Source organism: Thamnophis elegans, chromosome 13 (genome assembly GCF_009769535.1).
Source record: "Thamnophis elegans isolate rThaEle1 chromosome 13, rThaEle1.pri, whole genome shotgun sequence".
NCBI classification, from domain to species: Eukaryota; Metazoa; Chordata; class Lepidosauria; order Squamata; family Colubridae; genus Thamnophis; species Thamnophis elegans.
Genome location: NC_045553.1, coordinates 19,704,523 through 19,732,365, shown reverse-complemented (window position 1 = coordinate 19,732,365; position 27,843 = coordinate 19,704,523). Strand labels below are relative to the sequence as shown.

General features: G+C 49.9%; 1 protein-coding gene across 1 annotated transcript; it reads left to right on the top strand.

The window, feature by feature from the left end:
- Nucleotides 1–809: 809 nt before the first annotated feature.
- On the top strand, nucleotides 810–27,278 carry TGFA (transforming growth factor alpha). The gene is made up of 6 exons (XM_032229957.1): nucleotides 810–984; nucleotides 10,451–10,504; nucleotides 20,889–21,006; nucleotides 21,729–21,878; nucleotides 23,809–23,918; nucleotides 24,787–27,278. The coding sequence occupies exons 1-6, from the start codon at nucleotides 942–944 to the stop codon at nucleotides 24,792–24,794; spliced, it is 483 nt and encodes a 160-aa protein (XP_032085848.1). The 5' UTR covers nucleotides 810–941; the 3' UTR covers nucleotides 24,795–27,278.
- Nucleotides 27,279–27,843: the final 565 nt, after the last annotated feature.

Here is a 27,843-nt window from a genome sequence, read left to right as displayed (position 1 = left end):
TTAACCAAAAATTTAAAAAAATCCTTTTAAAACAAAAAACAAAAACAAAGAACCGGTTTCTCAAAGAGAGACGTTGCCAAGGCTGTCTTTGGCTCCTAATGGATCTGGTCTACAAAAGGAAATCCCGGCCTTTTAGATCCAGACTTCATGAAATCAAACCCTAGAGAGAAGCGATAGTGGAAGGCCCTAAAAGGAAAAGGCATGGAAAACAGTTTAGATCACAGGTCTCCAAACTTGGCAACTTTAAGACTCATGGATTTCAACTCCCAGAATTCTCCAGCCAGCATAGCTGGGAGTTGGAAGTCCACGAGTCTTAAAGCTGCCAAGTTTGGAGACCCTGGGTATAAATAAAGGTGCTGATTTTGGGATTTTGGGATGCAAAGGAAGCTTTTATCAGAAATGTCACACAACAGAATAGTGGGAATGAAGAAGAGGGAGAGAGAAAACAGGAGATCAAGGGAAAGGAAGGAGAATGAAAGGCCTTCCAGAAAGTCTCTCAACAAATTGAGGATCTACAAGGGCAGTAACTATAACAGGGATGATGTCCATTCAATTAACGCTAACCGTGAGAGAAAATAAAACGGAACTATTTTTTTTAAAAAAGCGCCTTCCCGACAGGAGACTCGCGCAAGCGCGTCCAGACGTGCGTGTCGTATTTGCGTGTCAGCCGCGGCTGGGAGGGGCGCCGTCTGCCGGTCCCCGCCCCTCCTACAGCCCTCCGGCCTCCCTGGGCGCGGCAGCCAATCAGGCGGAGGGGGCGGGGCGCCAAGGGGCGGGGCGGAGCGCGGCGCACACCTGCGAGCCGCCGATCTGCCGGGCAGAGCGGAGCCTCCGCAGCCGCAGGTGGCAGCCTCCCTCTCGGCATGCTGGGCGCCGCCTCCGCCGGACACGGGCTGCGAAGGTGAGCCGCTCCCCACCCGCCACACCACGCCGCCCGCACCATGGCCAGCGCCGCGGCCGCCGAGCTCGCCCTGCTCGCCTTGGGTAAGTGCGCCCGGCGCCAGAGGGAAACCCTGCCCGCTCGGGGCTGCGGGTCTCCGCCTCGGGACGGGCGGCTTTCGAAGCCTCCCCTGCCCTGCCTGCCCGCCCGGGAGCCTGGGAGGGAAGAGGTGGCTGGGTGGGAGGGTCGGCGCGGCTGAAGCGGTCAGGCTGGGGCGAGGAGAGCCGGGAAGCGCAGCTAAGAATCTCCCTCCTCAATGAGGACTATCTGCTTTTCTTTAAAGAAAGGGAAAACTGTGCTCAAAGCTTTCCAGCCTTTTGCTATTGGGGGTCCTCCGTAGCTAGTTGGAATTCTGGGATTTATACGCATCAAGTTGACTTCAGGGGAAATTGTAACTATTTGCCTCTCAGCTTGTTAGGTTTAGGGGTGTGTGTGTGTGTGTGTGAGAGAGAGAGAGGGAGGGAGGGAGGGAGGGAGGGAGAGAGAGAGAGAGAGAGAGAGACCTATATGATGTGTGACACGACTTTTGATAATGTTTGGCAATTGAACCATTTGATATTGAAAAGAGTTTTGGTAACTTTCTGGCTATCACTAGTAATTTATTCCCCTTTAACGCCTTCTAAGGTAACTCTGCAAAGGGAGGGTTTCTTTCTCAATTGCCCCTCATTGCTCATTACACAAACTAAAGTACAGACCCTCCTCCCACTCCCAAGTATCCCAGCCTCTCTGGCACTTTGGAGTCAGAGGATCAAGACCTGTCCCTCCAATGTTCTGGCACATTTGCCATGTGCCATCAAAGCTTTAGCTGGCATTATTTTCCAGTCAGCCACCTTCTGGGCCACTCGTATCTCCCTCTGATTGGGGAACCGTGACTGCATTGGGAAGGAAGAAACCCTGGGCAATGTTCTACCTCCAGGGACTCTGGGTGGCTGGGGATCCCCATGCCCCACTTGTGCCGCTGGAAGTTCTGGACCTTACGATGGCAACCCATGCAGAGAGCCCATGCTGGAAAAGTCTCCTGAAGGACGGGTTGGGCTGCCGCAGAGTTTCTGAACGTGCCCTGGATGGTCCTGATCTGTTTCAGGGTTTGGCCGGTTTTTGTTTTGCTATATTTTTGTATCTAGAAACTTCCTTATAATTTGGAAATTTCTCCCCTAACGAGCTTTCAACAAAAATAGATTTGCCCTGAGTCACTCGAGTGATGCCATTCTTGCCCAGGACGTAGGAGAGCAATGCAATTGAGAAATTCCTGGCCCTGGCCTCCAGGCACCCTCATTAAGCATCCTTCACACAGACCTATCTTACTTCCTAAGTGCCTTGAATTAAGTGGGAACTACTCTGAGTAAACACATTTCAGGTCTAGCTGCAAAATTACAGGCTGGGGAATGCTGCTTGAGCGGGGCTGCCGATGCGGGGCTGTCAGGCAAGACTTGGGGAGAGAAGTCAAGGTCAAGAGCGAGCCCATCTGGAAAGGGGCTAACGTCCCCCCAGCAGGCTGCTTGTGCGTGTCTTGAGGGAAGCCGGTTGTCTTCCAGAGGATATTGATGTGGAACAATGCTAAGGATATTGATGTGGAACGATGCTAAGGATATTGATGTGGAACATGCTAATCATGGTTAAAATAAAGCTGCTCTAGCTCTGGAATTCAAAAATCTTTTTGGAGGTATAACAGTTTTCAGAGGCACACACAAGTTGACCCATCATTAGATGATAGCCATCTGAGACGAGGTGTATTTGAAAACTATTTGTCAGCAATGGGCTGTTCACCCAGGCCTGATAATCATCTGATGAATCTCCCTTAAGGAGCAGATGATAGAAACCAGCTTCCTCTTCCTCTGACTCTAGACATGGTGGCTGTGCTTACTGGGATTTGGGGATCTCGGGTGCAACACTGAAGGCTCTCGTGTTAATACCCCAAGGAGTGTTGGCATATTCTGTTGGAAGCACTGCCAAGTATCAGGAACACCATCACCTCCTGAGCATCCCCACAGCAGCAAATTAAATCAGATTCCTTTGCAACCTGCAAGATGGTTCCTTCGTTGTTTGGGTGTAATTCTTAGAAGGTTCAGATATCAAGTCCATGTTTTTATAGAGGTAGGATTGCTCAATAGTTATATAAAGAGGCTGCACCTTCTTTAGAGGGAGTTATGCATTCATCTAACATTATAAGGCCCATTCTGGGAAGAGGCTTCCTGCTCATCTCCTGATAATGTCTGGGTGAGCAAGAAGCCGGACAGTGGGCAAAGAAGAGCTCACTTTCCAACAGATGCGCCCTCCCTTCTGTGTGGTGACTCTTCAGATATCCCTAGAGTGCCATCATTTTCCTTCCTCCTCTTAAAGGCCAAGCAGAGAGATCTGCATTGGAAGCAGTTACCCTCGCTGTGTCTATCAATCACAGAATCCTGAGAGTTGAAATCCACGCATCTGCTCTGTTGGACACAGATCCACTGAGAGAATGAACCGAGCTGATGATCTCCTTGTATTGGTTTGCAAACTTTTGGGGTTCCTCTCACCTATCCCTCTGGTTCTCGTCAGGGCCTCAGTCTGATCTCTGCAAAGGCTTCATTGTGTGCAGGAGCAGGAATGTGGCACCTGCCTGCAAAAGCATCTTAAAGCAGCCACACCTTTCTGGTGTGGCCCATCTTCCACAGCGGGCAGGGAATCCATCCTAGGGAAAGTCATGGCTCCTTTAAGGAGCTGCAGATTGGTGAGCAGGTGCTTTCTAGAGATGCAAGAGCTGCCCAGCCCTAATTGCCAATGCTGGTTGGTTTTTGTAGCTTTTTAACCAAGTGAGATTATTGCACAGGTAAAGGCCCTGCCAGAGTCCAGCAATGTGTTTACAGGTGCTGCTGAAATAATCTGCACCACTTACAGTTCAATCCTCTGTTCGAGAGATCACCAAACTCCTTAAAGCTCCTGAGTCTCAGAGTTCTGGTGCCTGGACTTGCAAAGGAGCTACTCTCTTCTGCTGGCAGACACTTCTGGGCCACAGACTCTGCTTTCCAGCAGCCAGCTGGAGTTCTCCCCAAATTGTTGCCCCAGTTTTGACCAACAAATTCAGATGAGGCAGTAATTAAGAAATGGAGGAGACCTATATAGAGAGCCCCTGGATATGGGAGTCCAAAGAAAGGTTAAAGGGCAGAGCATAGATGCCAAATTGTTCATTTGAGAAGGACTATCTGGAATTGACTAGTAGTTCCTCTTAATCTCATTCAGTTGAGCAGGCATTAGAGTAATTCCACTACTGTTCAAGTCTGAATAATTTCATATTTACAGCTATATACTAAGCAATTAAAGGCAACACCTCTGTCTTCTCACTGCCAAAGTCACAGTAAGGCTGTGAGGAAAATCTGAAGGCCTCTGGCTAGGCAGGAGCGCCCCTCTGCCTCTGCCCCTCTGCAGGGAAGACACCCCCCCACCCCAGTGCTCAAGGAGGAAGCTCCAGTTGTGTTTCCAAGGGCCAAGCTGCTTTCAACTGTGCTGTGGTGGGGAAAACTGCTTTTGTGTAGCATGAACGGTTGGGATGGGAGAACACTGGGGGGAGGGGGGGTTCCAACAGGGTCAGCTTCAGAGAGCATCAGAAAGAGCAAGAGGAAACTGGGGCAGCCTGTAATAATCAGCTTTGGCTTATTTTTAATTTTCTTTAAGGAACTTCTTCCATCTGTGTTAGGAAATATCTTGACAAACGGGAGGAGTAAATTTTCTCCACTGCTTCTCAAGTTTGCAAGGAGTTTGAATGCTGCTTGTTGCTTTTCAACAGAGAAGCCATTCCTGATTTTGGCTATGAGGAAGCGTAGCTGAAAAACCTGTTGTGGGAATCCTGCCTTTTTCTCTGGCTCACCTTTTTCTGGTCCCGAGAGACCTGGAATGAACCACTCCGCCCTTGGCTGGCAGATTCCTCCTTGCCACCGAAACTGCCTGGTTTCTCTCAAGAGAGCTGCCTGGGGCTGGGACTCTGAGGGCCCCTGGATCCCTCTTTCTACCATGCTTGCCAGTGGGAGGGCAGGAGCAATTAGGGGAGGGGGTGATGGGGTCTCAGTCTGCCTGATCCTAAGAAGGCCTTCTTTGATATCTTGCAGAGGAGTGTTTCTCGATCTCAGTGCCTTTAAGGTGGGTGGACTCCAGTCTCCAGAATTCCCCAACCAACATGGGTAACTAGGCAGTTCTGGGAGTTGGAGTCCACCCCTCTTAAAGATTGCTGAAGAGGCCTCTCTCTGGCTTGCCCGGTTGGTGGGGGAGCCTTTCAGAATTCCCCAGGCAAATGAGGGCCTTTTGTCATGGGGTGGAAGGTCCGGGGTCCCTTCTGATCTTGGCTCTGGCCCCTGCCACAGATGGAGCTCCAATGGGAAGCCAAGATGGTAGCCAGCCCCCCTTTGGTGCCAACCACTTCAGGGCAGGGGAGGGGGAGGACTTCAGGTGGGCCCACATCTTGGCTTCCAAAAAATGTCTTTGGCCTGGGAGGACTCTGAGGGGAGGCCTGTGTTGCTGATCCATGTCACCTCAGAACGGAGGGACCAACATCCTTTTTCTGGTTTTTTTGTTTGTTTTGTTTTGTTTTGCTGTTTTCCAGCTGCTGTTTTATTTCTGACACCAGGTTGGAGAGCTACTTTCCTCCAAATTGCAACTGCACTGGACTGTGGTCCCTCCACATAGACATATGCCTTAGGCGCCAGAAGGTGGCCTAAGGGGAAGCAGCCCTCCTGCATTAACTGCCTTCCCATCCTATTTGCCCCAGTGCAGTGCCAGGTCCCTCTGGGTTTGGGGCGTTTCCTGATCTTGCCTTTTGAAGTGATGGCTGGGATTATACGGCAGAGAGTTTTAAGTGGGGGGGGGAGAGAAAGAGACCCTAGAAAGGAGGCAGAGAAGAGCAACAAAGATGGCAAAGGGCCTGGAGGCCAAAGCAGAGAAGGAACACTTAAGAGAACTAGGTCTACTCTAACCAAGAGAAGGATCTGGGGGGGGGGGGAGATAACGTGAGAGCTCTCCTCCAATACTTTAGGGGCTGCCACAAGTAAGATGGAAGTGGGCCTATTCTCCAAAGCTCCTGTGGGCAGGACAAGAAGTAATGGGTGGAAGATCATTAAAGAGAGATTAAACCTAGAACTAAGGATAAATTTCCTGATAATTGTGAGAACAATTAACTAGTGGAACGACTTGCCTCCAGATAAGCCATTTGACCATGATTCTATGATATAGAAACATAGGGCTGGAAGGGAAGGTATAAGGTCGTCTGCTTGAGAAGCAGGCTGGACTAGAAGACCTCCAGGGTTCCTTCCAGCTCTATGATACTATATTCTGTGTTGTCTTTTCTAAATAACCCAGTTCCTTTGTCAAAGTTGCCACCTGATCAAAAAAATAAGGGAGCGGGGGGGGGGGGGAGCCTAAAGTTTCAGGCCAGGAACAAAGCACCCCTTTGTAGGACAGGAATGTAAGGGAAATATTTTTTCAGTTGTTTTACTGTTGTGGGGGCTGTTGTGATGTGTAGAGAGATGCCACTAAGACCATTATTGCTAAGCTCTTCCGTCCTGCTTAATCTGGCATGCTGCATTGCAGCTCCCATGGGTGCTTGCCATATGGTGGAGGGTGCCCTACCTGGAGATCTTCTCTATACAACACCTCCAAACAGTGAGCTCACCATGACCACCTGAAGTACAACAACATTTGGTATCTTTAGTTGCAACCATATCAGATATGACCATAAATTCCTCTCCCGGTCAGAAAAGTGTAGTTCCTTTCATAGTTTTCCTGGAAAAAGAGGAACATGATGTTTTGTCCCTTTCTTATGCAACTGTTGTAAGGCATAAAAAGAACAAAACTCGAATGTCCAGGACAAGGGTTAGTAGCACACCCTTTTCCCAAGAATTCTAGAAATGTGCAGTCATCGTTTTCCATCTCTGAGCATCTTCTGACACTGATATCAAGAGGAGAACTTACGTCTTGGTTTATGTATCAGTGTTCATCGTATGTGCTGCTTATACCCGTTAGAAAGTCTGAAAATCGTGTGGTGTGTGAGATCAGTCAACGGTGCTTAATAATTTCACTCAGGAAAGGTGAAGCCTCTCTGCTCCAGCAATCCCTGGATGGCCTCCTTGTAAAACAGGCCACATTCTGTGAGCCCCTCATCAAAACCCCTTTGCCTTGGGGAGAGCGGTGGGGGGGCAGACGAGGGCCTTCTGGGGAAATAAAGAAAGAGAAATAAAGCAATTGCATAATGATCTCTCATCACAGAGACACTTGTTCAGAGGGATTGTATAGTGGACATAGGGTGGAGGAGTTTCCATCTCTTCCCCGGGGGCTAATCTTGCTGCGGAAGTGTTAGAAATTGAGAGGTGCCAGTGTGACCCCCTCCCCTGGGAGGCTCCCTTCTCTGCCCTTGATCTGGCTGCCCTCTTCGATCTTGGCCTGGAAAGGAAGCTCCTTTCATGACTGAAGAAGGAAAGGCAGTCTTTAAACCTGGAAAACCTAGCAGAGGTTGGGGGTCGGGTGTAGGATTAAGAAGCCATCAGAAATGTGGCTTGTTTTTAAAAATGGAAATGAACTTTGCTTTTTATAACTTGTTTTATCAGGAGCCAAATTATTGGAAAGCTCCGTTACCAGAATGAGAGGTTGCTGTCTACCTCCATGGGGGTGGGGGGTTGCAAATGTCAGGTTAGAAAGTGGCATTTCAGCCCTTCTGCTGAATGGGGAAGGGGCTCCTGGGGCCTCCCAACACAGACCCTCAGCAGCCTCCAAGCAGGGAAACCCAGCCAGGGAGTCCCTCTGCTGACTCATGAGGCTTCTGCTGAGTCAGAGGGAGTCCCTGTAGGTCGGTCCCTCCCCAGGAGCACCTGTGCTGCCCACATTTTATCCAGTGGAGGCTTTCAAAGAAAAATCAGGCAGCCACTTACCTGGGAGGGGTGGGGGGGATGGACTAGAGGACTTCCAAGTCCCTTCCTACCCAAGTACCTATAGCTGAGTCGAGCGCATCACATAACTGGCAGGTGGAGCCTTCTAGACCTCTAGACTCTGCTCTTCCCGACATGCACCTTATGCAAAGTGCCCCCCTGCCGCCCTCCCCCCCCCCCGCAGAAAGTAGGTGCAAACTGGAGTGTTTGCTTTCTGCTGGTGATTTTCTCTACCTGGGTTTCTTCTTTCAGTGGCTGGAGATGCAGGTGGGCTCCCCTTGGCTTCGCTTTCTGCCCCCTTGGAGTAGCCAGTGCCTCCCCCCCCCCCCCCCGATCAGACTGTGGAACAAGGGAGGATGGCCTTTTTCGGGAGGTGTTTCTTCTGCCTTAGGGTCACCCCATGCCTCCTTTCATGCTGCTCTGCTTCTCCCATGGTTGAGCTTTGCTGGCCTCATTTGGACTCCCGTCCTCTGGTGGGTGGGTGGTTTGATGGAGGCGCTTCCTCCCTCCCTCCCTCCCTCCCAGGGGTGCCAAGGTGCTGCTGCTGCCGTCGATTGAAAGCCCTCTGGGGTGGATGAATCTCTGCGCAGGCTGCACATCGCTTCTCCCTGCATCTTCCCAGAAGCGCACGAACGTGATTGTGCACGTCACAGTTTCAGCCGTGTGTGTGTGTGTGTGTGTGTTGGTTCCTTCCCTGCTGGTGACTCATTGGCATAGAATTTAAGGGAGGGGAGGAGGGGGGTCAAAGTACAGCGTTCTCTACCAGGGCAGCGTAGCCAGAGCCGAACTCTGCAGCCTTGGCTAAGTTCCTTCAGCCTGTGGCAGAGCGCCCTGCCCACTCCCTCGTGGCCACGGAGGCTCTCCTCTCCAGGCGGAAACCAGAATATGCTGGCTTGGATGATGGATGTGTTGCACCTCTTCCTTTTCCTCCGCTATGGAGCCACATCGGTTTCTGTTTTGCGGTCCCTTCAGAGGGGACTCTGTGTAAGGCAACGCCAGGCTGGCCCTGAGGTCACCTGCAGGCCCAGGCCTTCCGTAAAGAAAAAAGCCCCTTTATCAGACGGCAGAAGCCGAGGCCGGTTCCATTCAGTAATTGACAGGATCTCTTCAAATGTTTGGATTTTTGAGGACTGGAGTTTGGCTGAGTAGAGAAGGCATCAAGGCGTGAATTGGGCAAGCTTAGGAGGCTGCATTGCACCCATTGATTTCAGGGAGGGCATTGTGGGAAAGTTCCTCATTTTTTAACTGGTTTGCCACTTTGAGGACTTGCACTGACTGGGGGATCCTTTCTGTTCCCTCTGCAAGGTGAGGGGGGATGGCACGAGAGGTTTTTCAGCGGTTGCATTAAGGGCCACCTGTGGCAACTGCATGATGCGCAGGCGGCCCAGGGAAGGGAAGGAGAAGTTTTTGCTTCAGTTGTCTCAAATTGGGCCACACTTTTTGTGTTCTGTTGAAGACCCAGTTCTGGGTGTCCAGTCAGAGCACTTGTAAATAGGGGAAGGGAAAGGGAAACACGCATAGCCCTGACATGGAAAATTCCTCCAGGGACAGGGCCGTGCTTGAGAAAATCAGATAAATAAATGATGTTCCTCCAGAGAACCTTACCTGGAATTGCTCTTGGGGCTTGGATGTCAACATTCTGGATTTCCCCTGACCGCTCTATTTAGAGGCTTCGAAGGACCAGAAAACAAATATTGTGATAGGATTTTTAAAGAAGAAAGCCCTCAGTGTGTGGCTGGAAAGGGGAGACTCTTTTAAGACGGTGGGCCTCTGCGATTCTTTCCAGCGGCATTTCTCAACTTTTTAAGATGTCTACTCTTCAACTAGATCCTCAGAGCAAAGTATAAATATTGATAAATATCTAACCCCCAAATTGCGAGAGAACAGCACTCTACTAAAAGCTGCCTGCTGGCTGTGAATGCTGGGAGTTGAAGCTTAAAGTTGCAAGGCTGAAAAGTTCTGCTTTAAAAGCTCCTGGGTCTGTGGAAAGTGGGTTGCCTCAGTATCCAGGGGTCAGCTGGTACATAAGGACTGTATGTCTGTTCTATAGCAAGTAATCATGGACTGTGTCTTGCAGCTACCAATAGCAGCTCTTGACACACATTCTGTCCCTCCATCCCTCCGCTCAAGTCCAGCTCCTTCCCCAGCTAAAATTACAAGTCTGTTTCCTTATTGCAATGGGACCAGAAAAAGGTTGGAATGTATGCATAATACCTACATAACTACACTGGTTTTGCAAATATGAGGCTACTTTGGAAAGTGGGTCACAGCAAGAGCTGCCGTTTGGATTTCCAGAAGATTTGCTCACGTGCTGAATGTCGATATAACTTCCCACTCTCCAGTATTTCAGAGGAAGAGAATGCGTAGCTGCCGTGGAATTGCCCTGTGCTACATGTGGATGTGGAAATAGGCATTCTGTCTGGGTGTGCTCACAGCCACGAACTGGCTCTAGAACAGGGATTTCAAACTTGACAATTTCAAGATGTGTGGACTTCAACTCCCACAATTCTACCTGTGTCTGACAGACCCAAATAACAGCTCTTAAAATATGTTGCCACAATGTGGTCAACTTGTATTTCCAATTAGCTACTTGATTGTTTTTAACCTGGATGTTTTCTTCTTGTAGGTGTTTTGTTGGCGGTGTGCCATGCCTTAGAGAACACAACATCAGCCTTGAGAGGTGAGTTTATTGCATTGCAAGATATAAGGTCTTAAAACTTCACCTGCGACTCCTCTTCTCTTCGGGTGGGGCTGAAGGCTAAGCATCAGCCCCTCTGGGGCTTGAATACATGGAGCACATGGGTCCTATCTAGCCAGAGGCCTGCCAGCTGGATTGGGCTTGTGGCCCCTTGCAACTGGGGAAAGACATAACCCCACGTGCTTGGAGGCCCTAGCTGATTTCCTCTGACTGGTTTGCCTATCCTAGATTGCAGTGAGGTGGGGTTGTTTGTGAAGCAGCCTCTTGGGGGGAACTCAGCTTTTATCTCAGCAGGCTGTCTGGACCAGACCATCACCGTCCACTCCCAAGGTCTGGATTGTTGGTCCATTCAACAGCAACAGCTCTGACAGGGATCCAGGTGTCCTGGTGGATCCCCACTTCAGGAGGAGCCAGTCATGTGCTGCAGCTGCCAGAAAAGCCAATGCAATCCTAGCTGCATCAACAGACAGACAGCATCAAAATCACCTGACTTGATTGTACCGCTTGGTAATGCCTTGCTGAGGCCACACTTGAAATGCTGCACCCAGTTCTGGTCACCATAATACAAAACAGATCCTTGAAAACTGTGCAGAGAAGAGAAACAAAGAAATGATTAGGGGTCTGGGTGCTAAACTGTACGAATGGTTAGAGGAACTAGGTGTGTCTGGTCTAGGAAAGAGAAGGACCAGGGGTGACATGATAGCAGCCTTCCAGGACTCCAGCGAGGGGCCGTCACAGAGAAAAGGTTGGCCTATTTTCCAAAGCAGGACAAGGAAGTAATGGATGGAAGCTTGTTAAGGAGAAATCCAACCTAGAAATAATTGTGAGAACAGTTGATCAGTGGGACCGGAATTGACTCCCGAAATTGTGCTCCATCATGGACAATCCATCACCGGGGGCGGGGTGGGGTGTTTCAAGAATAAACCAGACAAGCATTTGACCCTGAGGGTGTAAGGACTCCTGCCCTGGGCAGGGTTGGGCTAGTATATGTTGCCATAAGCCGAGGACTACTGTATAGGTAGTCCTTGACTTATCACAATTGAGCCCAACACTCCTATGGCTGAGCAAGGCCCTGGTTAACTGAGTTTTGCCCTATTTTGCAACCTTTTCCCCAGAGTTAAATGAATCACTGCAGTCATTAAGTGCCTCTGGCTTCCCCAGTTGACTTGTCAGCAGCCTTCTGGAAAGGCGACAAATGGTGATCACTGCAACTCTCATAAACACATACCAATGGCCAAGGCCCCGAATTGTGAACACGTAACTGTGGGGATTGTGCTGCAGTGGAAAGTATGAAAAATAGTCGTCACTTTTTTTCAGGCCGGTTGTAACTTTGGCCACTAACTGCATGATTCTAAATCGAGAACTCCTTGTGCTCTTTCATTCCTGCCTTGGCTCATTTCTTAGCAGGCGTGTGGGGTTCTTCCTGAGTTCTTCTTGCTGTCCCAAGAGGAATTTCTCTTTGTGAGGAGCTGGTCTTTCTGAAAATAACATATAAATAAACTTTAAATCAAAATCAAATCAAATCAAAAAATCTCTTCTTCCAGAAATATCTGGGGCTCGGAAGTTACACCAAACTCCCTGGCTCTTTGCCTTATTAGAGAATTTCATCCCAAGTTTAAAAGTTGCTCTATTAACAATGAAAGGGTGGGAGGAGGCATTTTAAACACCTGCTGAGCTTCCAGAAAGCTGCCGGACACACGTGCTTAAAACCCCCTCCCACAATTTCAGCATTGGATTGCAGCTTCCCAGGGCGTTTGTCAGAGAACTCCTGGACATGTGTCAGAGTGCCCCGTGTCCATGGGTCTCAAAGGCTGAAGTGCCAGAACTGGGTCCCCGAGAACTTCGCTTGGGATTGTGCAGCCAGCACCCCAGGATAAAGCCCCTCTAAAGCAGGCGTGGAGGAGGCTGCCACTTTGGGGGTGGGGTCAGTGGGCGGGCAAAACAAGCGATCCGGGTGTTGCCTTCACAACCTGCCTGGTGCTCAGATGAAGCTTTCCTGTGTTTCTTGTGGGGAAAGGGCTTCTGCATCCTCACTCACCCCCAGACTCTTGCGCAATGTGCTCTCTTAATCTCCCTGATCCCGGCTGAGCAAACTCCAGCAGTTTCTCCAAGATACTTTTGGAGGACACCGCTTACTAATTGCTAAAATATGCAGGTGCGGTTCCAGACATCGCTGTGGTTGGTTTTTCTCACAGCAGCTTTCAGTGGCATCTTGTTTGGCAGATTCTGGTTGATGCTGCTGAGAGAAGCATTTGGTGCCGGTGTTGCCTCCATCATCGTGTCTCTGGAAGCGTTTTGCTCACAAAGCAGTGTTTGGGGGGCCCCTTTGTGGAAGGAGGACCCTCTTCTTTGCTTGCCCTCCTTTGCCAGGCACAATGACCGTCGGTTATGTGGTGGCCAAGAACAAGGGGCATTCCTCTCTTTCAGCTTGGCTTTAATTGTACGTTTGGCCCCGTTGTGGCACGCCCTTCGCACACTTGGTAACACGTTTCTGCTGCTGATGGTTTTGCTTTTGGTGCACTGAGGCTGTTATTCTTTCACTCCAATAATTGACCAGGTCCTTCTGGGCCCACATTTTAAGGAGTGTTGAGAGAAACTGGTGCCAGTTGCAAAGAAGGGGAGTGAAAATGGTCAGAGGGAAGGGATGGAGCAGGAGACCTTGAAAGATCTGGGAAAGTTTAGCCTGGTGAGAAAGAGGATTGCCGAAGGATCCTGGAAGGAGTGAGCAGGGCAGAGAATGGTGGATCTAAGGCAGGGGAAGAAGATTCCAATTCCTTTGGACAAATAAGAGCGGTGGGGGCCAGTAGCCAAGGAAGGGGAACAGGCACCTCTTTATTGGAGGCATTCAAGCAAAGCCAGGGAATTGTTTTCTGGGAAGGCTGATAATTGGGGTTCCTACGGGAGAGGACAGGACTTGTGGTCCTTCATGACCCCTTTCAAGTTGGCCATTCTATGAAGCCATGAAGTGGCCTCTCCGGTCGATCCCTGCCGATTCCAAGAAGCAATGCTGTCCCTTCTCTGGCTGGCTGTGAAAGTTGTCTTTAGGGCGTAGCGGATGAGAGGCAGGATAGAGGCAGCTTCCTGTCTCCCATCAGGGTCTTTGGATCTTTCCTGCTATCCCCATGTTGGGCCTCAACATCTGGAATCCTTAGGATTAAAAAAAACCCATTTGGAAGTAGCCATCAACTTTCATAAAGTTCCCCACAGAACATTAAGCTAATATCGTATTGGTGCATGTAGCAACCATATGCTGAGCACCCCCCTCCCCTCCCTCTCTTTTTCTCTCTCTTCATTGGCAGGAGCTTCTCTGGGCTCCCGTGGCTAGATTGCAGTCACTGGAAAATCTGGCAGCACAAATTGTCCTGTTAAGCCCAACTTAACAATCAGCAAAGTAGGAAATACAGTTGTGCAGTGGGAGGTAATAGTGCCTTAAACTACAGCACCCATAATCCCTTTCCAGTGACCGGACTGCCGGGTGTGAGGGGAATTGAAGGCACCAGGTCATCTGGTTCTGCAGTTTGAAGTGTTGCAAATGGGAGAGGGTGAGGGATCCTCCATAAGTCTAAGAAATATTGGGGCAGGGTCTTTCTGAGGCCCACCCTGACCTCCTCACCTTCCTCTCCTAAAGAGGAAAATCAGACTCTGTAGTTGAACTGCAGGATTTGCCCAAATGGTGCCTTGAGGGCATCTCCCAAGTTTTGGGGTGGCAGCACCCACACCTGCCTGCCTGCCCCATAATCCTCTCAGACACCCTTTGCCCCAGCTCTGAGCCCATAGATTCAGCCCTGCCTTCTTTGACTTGGACACTCCAGGGTCCTGCAACTCAGGGAGAGGGTCTCTCCCTCCCTCTCCCCCTCCCTCCCTCTCTCTCTCTGTCCCTCCCCCTCCTCTCTCTCTCACACACGCACACAACACACACACACACACAGACACACGACACCACCTAGATGGGAGAGGCTTGATTGGCTCTTGATCCTGCAAGCCAAGCTCAACTTCTTGAAGCCGAATTGCCCAGCCTTTGTTGGGGCTGCTTGGTACTGTTGTTGGGCAGGGTTAGGATGAATGCCAGGAGCCAGTAGATCAAAGGGGAGTTGCTAATTTCAGCTGAAGCAGCGCACTCTGTTATTCATCAAGTAGCAGTCTGGGGATGCTTTGCAGCCTTGGGAAGGGAAGGCTGAGCGGCAGCTGCCGAGCCAGGAGGGGCACTTCAAGGAGTAGTAAGGAAGTGCAACTGTTATTTCATTCTTCCCTTGACTTCCACACTCTTGTGCGAGATGTGGGATGCTGCTGCTTTGTAGCTCCCCCAGCCCACCACCATCACCACCAGCATAAGGAGAAGCAGAGCAAAACCCAGCAAGGCAGGAGGGAAGGCCGGGCATCTGACGGCTGAAAGACCAGCAAACGAAGATCCCAAATAAGGAGCATTCTGAGCATTCCGTGCATTAGTCAGTGTACAATGAAAGGTAACAGCACCTATCCAGGTGGGGAAACAGAGCCTCTGCTTCACAGCTAACAAGGCTTGCAAGAGGGAATGTGTTGCTCTGGCCAAAAGCCAGGAACCCGGGCCATTAGAGATGCCATTTAAATCCCCCCCCCCGTCTGTGTCTGTCTGTCTGTCTCTCTCTCTCTCTCACACACACACACACACAACCTATAAGAGCCAAGGTGGCGCAGTGGTTAAATGCAGCACTGCAGGCTACTGCTAGATCAGCAGGTCAGCGGTTCAAATCTCACCGGCTCAGGGTTGACTCAGCCTTCCATCCTTCCGAGGTGGGTAAAATGAGGACCCAGATTGTTGGGGGCAATATGCTGACTCTCTGTAAACCGCTTAGAGAGGCCTGAAAGGCCTATGAAGCGGTATATAAGTCTACTGCTATTGCTATTGCTATATAAGAAACGGACAATTGGAGAGCAAGCCAGGGCCAAAATGGAGCCTTTGTGCGCCCTCCCACCATGTCTACAAGTGTAGGAAGGAAGTCCTTGGATTTGCAGCTACTCTGGGATATTATAAGGACTTCTATAGGCATTGGAGAGGTTGAGCAGTAGGAAAATATTGCCAGAAATTTCAGAGTTGACCTTATTGTGAGATACTCTCAGATACACCAATATACTCAAGTCCTTCAAGTGCCTTAAAATAGGAAGAAAAAGGGGGAAAATAAGCTTGTGCAGAGATGCTGGCGGTGATGTTCATTCCAGAGGCTTCCTCTGTCTCGCATGGCTCTAGATCCCACACACTTATTCTTTGGCAACCGTTTTGACTGACTCGTACACAAGTGTGAAGTTATTCCGCTGCCTGAGCTCCCTCTGAGGTTTGGAGGATTTTATGAAAGGATAGGATTGAAGGGCCGTTGAGGGAGAGGGAGGGAGGCCATAAACCTCTCAGCTTTTCACTTTTCTGGCCAGGGCTACAGAAATATTGGCCACTTGGCGCGGTGGTGCTGCACAACAAAACCCCAGCAATGTCTTGATGTGCTATGCACAAGGGTGGATGGGGTGGGTGGGTGGGCGTGTTCATGCTTTGCCCAGGTTCAAAGAGAAGGAGGCTTGGAGACTTGCAAGGGGTCAATTCATGCACCTCGGTTATTTATGCAGCCTGTGTCTGTTGGGCACTTCCTTCCTGGCAGTCGAATAAAAAGCCTTTTCTAGCAGCAAAGCTTGACTTTGGAAGCGAAGGGGAAAATATAGGAGGCTCTGCCACCTCCACATCAAAGGGGCTGTTTGTCTCCGTTTTCCATGCTAATTCTTCAAGGTGGAAACCGCCATCGGCAAACGAAAGGGGTGCATTTTCCTCCTGAGAGCATTTGCCGTCCACTTTGGCTATCTGACAGGCATCCATCCGTTTCTTCCCTGGCAAAATGAGGGCTGCCAAGGGGAAACTTGCTCACCTATGGGCAGGACAAGCTGATGGGCTGGAAAGGGGATTCTGGATTCAACCAGGTGGTTTTGTGGGTGTGGCCAGGTGCAGGTTGTTTTTTTCAAGACTGTATTTATTCCTGCTGTCCAACAACCCTGAGATGCTCTCTTCTCTTCCGTTCTTTTATCTTCCCTTTGTTTCAGTTCTCCTAAAAGTTTCTTCTAAGGGCTACTTTTTCTCACTTCTGTTAGTTAGGCCATGGAAATAACCTGCATGGATGTATTCTGCAGAACTCTTCTAATGGCTATTCCTTTACCGTGTTCACAGAGCATATATATTTATTGTTTATTAGCTTTTTAGCCTGCTTTTATTACTATTATAGGGGCCATGCCTATAAACCTAATAACTGTTCTTATTTTCCCACCACCACCACCACAACAACCCTGTGAGGTGGGCTGAGCTAAGAGAGAGGGGGGGAGTGCAAGAGCATCAGGGGGCCTAAGCTTCGTCTGCAGATTGACGGGGGTCTCTGTCTTTTAACCCTTTTCTTCCTTTCGACCCCAAATGGCTAGGAGGCTCTTCTTTAAGGGCTCCTACAAGCGCTTCCTTTTAATGCAACTCCATATCATTGAACCACATTTGTCCCATCAGGTCAGCCCATCCCAGGTGGGTCAGGCAGGGAAGGCATGTTGCAGACCCCATCAGTCAACTCCGACTGGGGGAGCCTTCTCTGCCATTAGCCCTGCCTTATGGAATATTCTCCCCCGCCCTGCCTTCTTGTCTTCCACAAAAGAGATGAGCCGTGGCTCAGTGGCCTCCTGTGCGGATCTCAGGGGAGCAGGCAGCTGTGGGGCCCTGAGACGCCTCCCTTCGCCTTTTAACACTTTAAGCATCCTGGCCTCCTCCTAAATTCTGAAGTGTTAATCTCATACTATTTTTATATTTTAATGTTTTATTGTACACCCCCTGCCCCAAAACACCCTCTCTGAAGGAGACGGAGGATTCAAAAATGTGAAAAATAAATAAAAACAAATAAATATTAACCCAACTCCATCCTTGGGCTAATCTTCCACCTTCCCATTAGATTTCTGGAGTGGAAAAATGCCTCTTCCCTCCCTCCCTCCCTCCACCTTTGGTGGTCCCATGTTGCTCTGTTGCCTGGGCTTTTCGGCGTCTTTGGGTTCTGGGCCAGAGTTGGAGCAAGAAGGCCCTTTGACTTCCCAATGGGCCTCTTTCAAAGTCCTTTAATCTCTTCCAGGTCCAGGAAATGGCTTCCATTAATTCTGCTGCCTGGTCTGTTCTCCCTTAATGGGAACAGGAACTTGAGGAGGCTTTGAAATGGAAGGGAGATTTTCAGAGGGGCAGGATACAGTCTGTAAGCTCTCTGGGGAGGGTCAGGGGAACATTTGGGGCTGGGGGCAGGCATAAGGGAGCCTCTTGCGAATGGAAATTAAGTAGTAGGAATCCAACACACACACACACACACACACACACACACACACACACACACAGTCCCAATTCCCAAGGAAGGGGAGGCTAATCCTCACCCTTTGCAGTATAAAGTGGGAGCAGCCAAGATATGGCTGCCGGTGAGGGTGGGGGTGGAGGGGCTGTTATTCCTTGCATCCCTGGAGAAAAAACGCCGTAGGGCAGACCAGAGATTCTCAACCTGTGGGATCTGCAATGCCGTCACATGGGGGGGGGGTGTTTCCGGCGAAGGCTTGAAGAAATGTTATGATTGAAATCTTGAGTGAAGCCTTGGGGGTCCCGTGCCCACAAAAGATACTTCAAGGCGGTCTGCAGTGGAAGCGAAGGGAGGCTACTCAGTGGCTATAAACTCCTGGGTGAATGAATGTCAGTGGAAAGGGCTGTGACCAAGGTCTCCTGCTTTGGGCTTTGGTAGCAGGACAGACCGGACAGCGGCATGGCTGGGGGGATTCCAGGGCTCCTCAACCATGCAGAGTGACACTGACCAAAGGGACCGGATGGGCATTTCTCCTACAGCTCTCACGGGGGATGGGGTCAAAATCCAGGCGCCTGGCAGCTTCTGATAAGCAAGATCAATGGAGGAAGCAGGATTCACTTCATGAACGTGTGATTCACTTAACAACTGTAGTGATTTGCTTAACAGCTGGGGCAAAACAGTCATAAAATGGGGCAAAACTCACTTAACAACTGACTTGCTTGGCAACAGAAATGTTGGCTCCAACACTGAGGTCATGTTGAGGACTTTCTCTATATATTTAATTAGCCGGTGTGCCTTAGTTTCTCGAACAGAAAGAATGCTTGAAGCCGTTGGGTTTCCCACCCCTCGCTTGCAAGAGCCAAAAACGGGAGAGAAAGGAGAATTCAGGATTTCAGAGACTTTGCTGCTTTAAGTGGGTCTCACAACCCCCCCCCCCCCCCGGGTCTGATGAAAGAGGCTATAAAAGCTGGTGCAGTGGGAGTCCTTTGGAGTGGGACAACCGCAATCAATCAAATAAAATGACAGATGGGATCACTTTTCAAGGGCCCCAGCGAAGCCTTTGTTGTTCCTCACAGAAAAGATTTAATGCCGCTCCCCCTCGGAATCCGGAAGTCAAGAATTTAGGCTTCAGAAATTATCGCCACTGAGCACTGAGTGACTTCCGACTGCAAGTGTCTGATCTGAAACTTGGAGCACTTGGGAATCGGGCTCTGGCGGCTGCACATGTGCGGGTGAAAGGCTGCTCGGCTGAGGTTTGCCTCTCTCACTCGTCACGGACAATAAAAGGGGAGGCAGAGCCACCCACCCACCCAGGTCCTCCAGTTCTCAGAATCCACTTAGGGCAGGTTTCTTCCGGTGAAATATGAAACTTGCTACAACTTTGGGCTGATTGTGTAACCCACCTGGTCGCACCTGCTGGAGTCTTTCATGAGGAGTGAAGGCATGCTGGCCAAGGGAACATTGTGTGTGACTCAGGGCAGCTCCTGATAGGGCTGCTGGGGGATCCAGCGTGGGGAGCAGTGCTGGGGATGGAAGTGATTCAGAAGGCAGTTTCAAGACAGATGGTTCCCAAGGCTGGGACTGATGTCACGCTCCATTAGCCTCTTCCTGCAAATAGATGTGGTTTGATGGCAGTGCATTCCTTCCCAGCCCACCAGCCTGAGAAAAACATGGCCAAGTTCCTTCCGGGACTCAGCAGCTGCTCCTGCTCCTGGGATGCCGAGGTTGAGCCTCACAGCAGCATCTCGTGGCCGGATCTCCAGGCAGACAAGAGAAAAAGGGAGCTTTGGACGGTGGGGCCTGCTGGGCCTCTCCCTTCTTCCTCTGGACTCTTAATTCTCATGATGCCTTCCGAGAGGTGGAATATAAGGTCGTTTTCCATGTACAGGTAGTCCTCGCCTAACAACTACAACTTGGACCAGAATTTCCATTGTTGTGTTAATTGGTTGTTAAGCGAGATGCCACATGACTGCCCACATGGCTGCTTCACTCAAAGGCTGCAATCCTGGCTTGTGGTCGTTAAGGATGATATGTGTCGTTCAGGAGTCCACAGGGAGGGTGCGTGATGCCCTGGAAGCTGAAAATCCTGCCTGCTGAAATCCAAGTGGGACTTTCAGCCCCGGAGGGAAAGAGGCCCATCTGTGGCCACAGCCATCTCCCCAAGGCCCCTGAGACGCCCATGCGGGGCTCCCTTCCTTACCGGGCAGCCTGGCTGCTCAGAAGCCAAAAATCCTCCCGTCAAAATCCATGAAGGCTTTTCAGTCCCATAGTGAAGAGAGGTCATGGCTGGCCTGAGGCTCCTTCCCTCCTGCCAGAGCCTCCACTGGGGAGCTCAGGCTCTGCTTGTTCCTCTGAAAGCGCTCCCTCCAAAGGATGTCAGCTGCCCTCCTTCCGTGGGACGCAGGGACGGGGTTCAGGCTCTGCTCCCTCGGCAGGCGACTTTTTCAGCCCGTTGCCAGAGGCGAGAGGAGTCCACTCAGCAGGCAACAACCACCTGCAATTCCCCACTGGCTTCCCCATGATTGTCAGGAGCCTGGCAACTGGCTGTAAGTGTGAGCAGGTTGCCAAGTGCCCAAAATGCAGCCTTGTGATGATGATGATTGGATTCCTGGCTTACATTTAAGTCTTCATTTTGTATTATGCTGACACTGACCATATGAATACATTATAAGCAGCAGACTCTTTATTCCTAGCCATAGAAATTGGAGTGAGAATAGCAGCAGCAGCAACAACACCGGTGTTTTAAGACTTGGGGGGATCTTCTTGGCCTAGAGGACTTCCATCTAGTGCTTGGGTTGAAGTGCCCCTTTGTGATCATTCGATCACAGTTTGGCCTTGCTGGGGTCACACAAGGTCTTATTTTCCTGCCTGTGAAATGGGCGTAATAAGAAACCTCACAGTTTGTCATAGAGTGCACTTGAATAAAACATTTTGAGAATATTCTAAAGGAACTGGGCCAGGAAAGCCAGGGTGGAAGGGCCTTTGGAAGATATTCTGAAGGGCCTCAGCACAGATGTGAAAGCTAATCGATCCTCTTGGGCTTCTAGGTCCCCCGGTGGCAGCTGCAGTGAGATCCCACTTTAACAACTGTCCAGATGCCCACAGTTCCTTTTGCTTCCATGGGACGTGCAGATTCCTGGTGCAAGAAGAAGAACCGACGTGCGTGTAAGTCTTTGCGTTGCCTTCTGAGATGCCTGCAGGGGAGCAGCCCAGGGCTTCCCAGTTGAAGGGAAAGAGGCCAACCAGAGGCAGCCCTGGGAGCTCAGGAAGCCTCCCTGCTGGCCGAGGCCCTGCAGGAGGGAGGGTCTCCTGAGAACCTCTACTTACCTGCAGCTCTTGTACTCTAAAGGGGGACTTTCCCTGAACTTGGTGCTCCAGAGCAGAAACGGCCCAACAGCGCTGGGGATTTTGGAGTAATGCAGCAAGTTAATATACCCACATGCAGCTGCTAAGGCTGAGAGACCCCACCTAGGCAATATACCTTCGACATCTGGATTATTGCATCCCATACAACCGTTTGTCCAAGATGATATCAGGTCTCCTGCCATGGGTTGGGGGTTGGACTAGTTGACCTCCAAAGTCCCTTGCAGCCCTGGGATTCCGTGTTCTAAGATTTAAAAAGACCGAGCAGAGGAGATGAGCCGCACAGAAATGGAGTCTCATAAAAAGGGGTTGAGGCTGAGGGCAGATCCTGGTGCTTGAATCTGGTGTCGGGCACTGGGCAGCAGTGGGCCGGTTCCCCTCCAAAATCTCTCGCACTGGGGCGGCTGGAGTCCAGACCGTCTGCCTGCCTGCTGGGTCAATCCCCCTTCAGTGGGCAGGAGCTGAGCCGGTGCTTCCCTCCCTCCCCTCCTAAGAGAGGCTTTGGCTTCTATTTTCCTTACCAGGTGCCACTCTGGGTACATAGGAGCCCGCTGTGAGCACGCCGACCTCCTGGCGGTGGTTTCTGCCACCCAGAAGAAGCAAACCATAACCGCTTTGGTGGTGGTTTCCATCGTTGCCTCCATTGTGCTGGTCGTGGTCTGCGTCCTGATACAGTAAGTATAATTCTATGTGAGGCTGGTTTGAACCCACCTCTGCTGAAGCCTCTTTGCAAGAACTGCAGGCCAGGAGGCTCCTCGGGTGCAGGGCAGACACCCACCCACCCCCGGTGTCGACATGGAAGGAAGGCAGCAGCTGGCAGATTACTGCCCCATTGCCTTCCCGAGCATTGCCTACATTGAATCCGGTAGATTCCCTGAATTGAGACTAAAATCTGTCTGGGGGAGCGGGGGCAGGGAGGGTACATGCAGCTAAATTCAGCTGCTTGGGGGGCAAAACAGCCGCAGACACAGTTTGGAAGCTCTGAAAAGTGAAGCAGCCCCTTTTGAGTTCAGGACCCCCCGAAATGCTCCAAGCAGCCCAACTGGCTCTCAGGGGAGCCTGGGCCACCATTGCAGAGGAGTGTTTGGAACTCACAATATGCCCTCTGACTATCATTGAGGGCTGTACCTTACGATTCTTGACAAATGAATCTTGTCTTTTTATGCGCCCTGAGAGCATCTGCACCAAAGACAAATTCCTTGTGTGTCCAACCACACTTGGCCAATAAAGAATTCTGTTCTGTTTTATGCACATGATTGCGTGAAATGAACGCTTGGTTACCCTGGCTGCGGCTCAGTTCTCCTTGAAGTCACAAACTCCTAGTAGTTGGAAATCTGACTTCGTATTCAAGAGGTTCCAATTCTGCAAGTGAGTGTGGCTGGGTGAGATGCTGCAATGCTTGTTAGTGCTAAACCATGGCTGTGCTTGTCAGTAAGGTTTAGGAAGCTCCAAAGGGCACAAAACAGGGCAGTCCTCTTCTCACTTACTGCTTCTCCTAAACTGTTTAGCAAAGGATCCTTGACAGAGGGATCAAGTGCTACTATTGCTATTTAGATATTTAAATTAGAAGAGATTTTGAATTGGCAGGAAAACGTTTGAGAAGGCAATTTAATCCTGTTAAAAAGGGGTTGATGAAGGCGGAGGGAGGACTCAGCAGCCCCCCAGCTGGCTGCTCCCTTGGGCTCGCCATGCAAGGCCAAAGAGCCACCTCGCAACTCCTTTGCAGAAGGCGAGAGAGGGGGGAAGGGCTATTCCATAAGGTGGAGGTCATGGCAGAGAATGTCCTCTTCCTAGACCCAGAATCCTTTGACTGATGGGGTCTGCAGCATGCCTTCCCTGCCTGACCGGGTGGGACAGGCCAATGTGATGGGGAGAACCTGGTTCCATAGGTAACCTCACCCCAGCCATGTAGGGCTTTATAGGACCCAGCCAACACCTTGAACTGGACACAGAAGCAAACTGGCACTGAGTGCAGCCCACATAGCTGAGTGTTACATGCACCCTTCTTTGGGCCCCTAAAATTGCCTGCGGGGCCACATTGCATTCCTGTTGAAGCTTCTGGATACTCTTCAAGGGTAGCCCCATATAGAGCCCATTGCAATGGTCCAAATGGGATGACAAGGGCATGAGTGATGGAGCCTTCCTCACCAGGAAAGGGCATAACTGGCACACAAGGCAGAGTTGGGCAAAGGCCCTCCTGGCCACCTGCCCTGCCTTTCAGCCTAATTCTTGATAGGGGTTTTGGGGTCAGTACACCATATTTGGCTGTCAGTATTGGGTTAGCCAAAAAGCTGCTGACAAGACTTGGCTTCCAGTCTTGGGTCAAAGGGCTTCCATGCCATTGACAGACTGAGGGACTGTGGCCCATTTCTGGTGTGAATCCAAGCTGCTATGGGGTCCTGTGGACAAGTCTTGGTTCAGACAGGCTGAAGCCATGTGCCCCAAACCACACCCCCTCCCGAGGCTGCCTCCCAACAAGTCCCCCATTGTTTCTGCTCCGGAAAGTGATTCTCTGCTCCTTCCTTTCCCTCCTCGCCTGCCAGCCATTCCCATTCTTGGCCCAAACTTTGTTCGATTAACCCACCATTGTTTGTGTTTGTGCAGTTGCTGCAGGATACGGAAGCACTGCGAGTGGTGCAGAGCAATGGTTTGCCGGCATGAGAAACCCACCGGACTGCTGAAGGGGGCCACATCTTGCTGCCACTCAGAGACAGGTAAATGAACATTATCTGTGCCAATCCAGCATTTGCAATTTCAGGCAATAAAACCCTGGTTTTTTTTCTTTGGCCTGAGCCAAGGAAGGAGGTGGGCACTTGAGCCTTCTGGCTTTGCAAGCAGAAGGGAAGATGCATGGAAAGGAGAGCCCTGAGGATCCGGGCCAGGGTCCCAGGTGAGAGCGCAAAGTTTGCTGGGCCTGTGTGTGGGTTTTTTTTGGGGGGGGGCTCTCTCCAGCCTCTCTGCGAAGGGGACTCCTGCCTTCAATTGAACGATGGGAAGTCCTCGAGGACTCCTGAACATCTTGGCTGAGCTTAAAGGCTAAGCAGGGCCAAATCTACCCACTCACGGCTGAGAGACTGCAAGGCCAGATGGGAAGTCAGGAAGATCCTCCCAGGGAAGCCTCCTCCCATAACTCTGCTGGGAAAGTATTCCCAGGAGTCAGGCTTGGCTCAAGAGGAAGCCGACCCAGAGGGATGAATGAGAGACCAAGACAGAAGCGTGGATTGTAACAGTATGAAAAATACCAGTCCCCAATCCATGTCCTCAAAACACACTGCGTTAGCCCTTCCCAGGGAGGAGGAATGAAATGGCCCCATCTCCTCCTCCTCCTGCTCCACCCGACGTCCTTCAGGGTTAGATCCCTTTGGAAGGTCAGTGGTCTCAGCTGAAGACCTGCTTGCCCCAGTCTCTGTCTAGTCTCCTGCTTGAGCAAGGGGGCCGAATGAGAAGACTCCAAAGTCCTTTTCCCAACTCTGTCATCCCGTGAAAGAATCCCTTTTGAGTCCGGATGGTCAGTATTGTGTTGCTGCGCCAGAACAAAAAGGTTTCTGTTGCTCTGGACTGACCTCTTTGCTTGTTTTGCAGTTGTCTGACAAAAACCATGGAAGGGAACAGCACAGAGTTCGACCTGAGAGGCCTACAGTCTTCTGAAAAAAAGTTTCATGTGGACAAGACAGTTTCCAGGGACTTAACCAGGAAGCCAACGCAGTGCAACTTTTGAGGCCGCCTCCGGATCTTCCCCCGTAACGCTGGGCATCCAGAACTTTGCTGAAAGAGCTGTGTGGCCGGTGCCACTTCTGACTAAACCTGTCTGTGGTCTGTGACCACCAGCAAATCTCCAAGACTTCTTTTTAGTCGAAATAGAGAAGAGTGACAATCGGCAGCTTTACATTTACTGTAAGCACCACCTTGTTCTGGTTTGCCTTGGAAAAGGTTTATTTCATGGAGACTGGATCCAGCGTTATCTGATGGGCTGCCTTGGCTTTGCCTACCTGTTGCGTCTTTGGACTCCTCTCCAGTGGAAGGATGCTCCCCGTTAGGCCTCTGGGAGTAGTCCCACTCTCCAGTGGGCACTCAGACCCAAGTAGAAAAATGCCAGGTAGCCTTGCCCGTGTTTGTAGTGTCCTATTTGGGGAAGGGAGAGGGGGAAACATTGTGGGGGAGGGTAGACTGGAGCCAGGTGAGAGCAGAAGTTCCTTCACCTTCCTTCCTTTCTTCCTTCCTCCCTCCCTCCCTCCCTCCCTTCTGAATCATTGCTCCTCGACTGGGGTCTCTGGGTAACTTGGTGGCACCTCTGCTACCTTTTTCCAAGAAGAAAACAGACCACAGAAGCCTTAGTTGTTATTACATGACGGGTAGGAATGGGCTGTTGAAAGAGGTGCATCTGGCCTTGTTTTTAATACTGACTTAAACGCCTTTGAGCTAGATGAGGTTTACTAAAAATCAATTTTTAGCAGGGGTATTTTTAAAATGCTGCACTGTTTCTGGGTTTACTACTTGTACGGAATTTCTAACTATTTCAACGTCTTGGGAGAGAGAAGATTCCTCCAAGTCACAAACATTCCATAGGACTAGGAACAACATTCCACAATTGTGTGGGCGCTTGAATGTTTTGACACTCCCCACACCCCGGCACGACAAAAGGGTTTGGTTCCAAGAATGAGGTAGTTCTGGGAAAGCCTGGGCAAGTGTGAGCTAGGGTGGCCTTCCAGGAAGACCTTGGAAGCCAAATTCTTCTCAAGAAGCTTGAGAAACTCCTGAGGTGGAGGAAAGTTCTGCTCCAGAATCGGCCCTTTGGCAGCTGCATGGAGGTTTAAAGGACTGGTCCCGTGAGGACCAAAGGTAGAAGGAAGCGAGAGAGATGGCAATAGACCTGAGTGATGGCTCAAGAGCCATTCTGAATTGGCCAGCTATGAATTCTGATTGGCATGCAAGCCAAAGCACCTTCAGTTTCACCTTCTTTCCTTCGCTGATGGAAAGAAGATCTATTTGCCGACACTCCTGATTTCTCAGGTTCCATTTCCCCAGACGGATGGCTTGGCATGTCGACGGGAGCTTCGTGCCAAAACTTTGTGGCCATGTGACAAGTTGGTTTTGTTCCTCAAGTGGTCTGGCTGACAAAGGCTTCCGTTGTTTTTAGTGGGCCGATTCTCTTCCTGCCCTGATCGTAATGGGATTCCCTCTGACTTTCCTCAAAGGGGAAATAATGGGGTTCTTAAACCCGCCCCCTTTTTCCCTAGCTTTGCTTCTCAACAACCAGTCTATAGATTGGGAGTTTCTCAAATAAGTAAAAAAGGAAGAAAGGAATTCCAAAAAGCACTGCCTTTTGCACAATCCCTCAAGGCACATAAATTAGAGCCATAGAGCTACAGAAAACGTACCTTTGCTCAGTTGAGAATTGCCCCAAAGGAGAGCTTGGATCTTATCAGACCAGGTTCAGGAGCTGCAGCATCCAAGGACTTTGGTTGCCTTTCTCCTAAATTAGGCTTTTGATACATTGTCGAATGGGAAACCAGTCCAGGGGAGGAAAGAGCCTTCTCTGAAGTCAGCCTTCTGCTCTTCTCTGGGTTTCTGTTTTGTGGGTTGCTGTTTAGAAATAAGATGTACCCTGTCAGCTGGCAATTGTTTAATCTGACGTGACCCAGACTTATGGAATTGATTGACACTAGAAGTATCAAGGCTTTGGGGGAGAAAAACGGTTTAAAATTCTCAAATGAAATATTTCTTCTAAAGCAAAAGAGGCCTTTTTTCATCTTAAATGCATTTGAATTATGCTGAATTATCAGCCACTAAATGCCTCTTCCCCATTCTGTGTGTTGACGCTGTTAACGTTTTGTCCTTTTTCACAATTTAAGTTTAGTTTGGTCCACAGCCAAACTGAAGTTTTATTTTTAGCCAAGGTTACACTTTTTTTCTTCTGTATATATTGCACTGAAGGTTACTATTTAATATTTTAATTTATTGTGTAGATAAATTAATTTGATTCATGTAAGATGTTTATGTGATTGGTTATTATTTCTTCCTTAATACGCTGAGTTAATAGATATTTAAATGAGTGAAATACACTTTTCATAATACTTTGTTGTATTTTTTTTAAGGAAGGCTATAAATTACATAAGGAACTCTTTATGCAAATGTTAGTGTTCTCTGTGTCTCATTGCAATCCTACTTCTTCCCTTGGAGGGGGCCTTGAATTGCAAAGGTTCAGGCTGGAGCCGAAGCAACTGTTTGTGTATCTGAGGAGATCACTCTTTCCGGGTGGCTGTGCGTGTAAGGAGGTGGGCCCAAAGCCAGGTGTTGTGTTTCATACCAGCTCCCTTCTTCCTCCAGGGTGAGTGTGTGAATTGTGGTTGGATGAAGACTTGCTTCATACAACAGAGTAAGCCATGGACCACAGTTCATAAACTATAATGGCTACATTCATACTGTAGTTGGATGACACATCACTGTAAACCACAGCCAAAACAACCAGTCACATTACTCTTACATGCAAAACAAGTGGCATGTTTCAGTGATCTGACCAGGCTCTCTTTATGAGATAAATTTGTTGTTCTGCAAATTTGAATGCTTACTTATCATTTACCGTATGTGTGTTGCTTACATATTTAAAATAGGAAAGTGCATGTAAGTGCAGTGTGACTA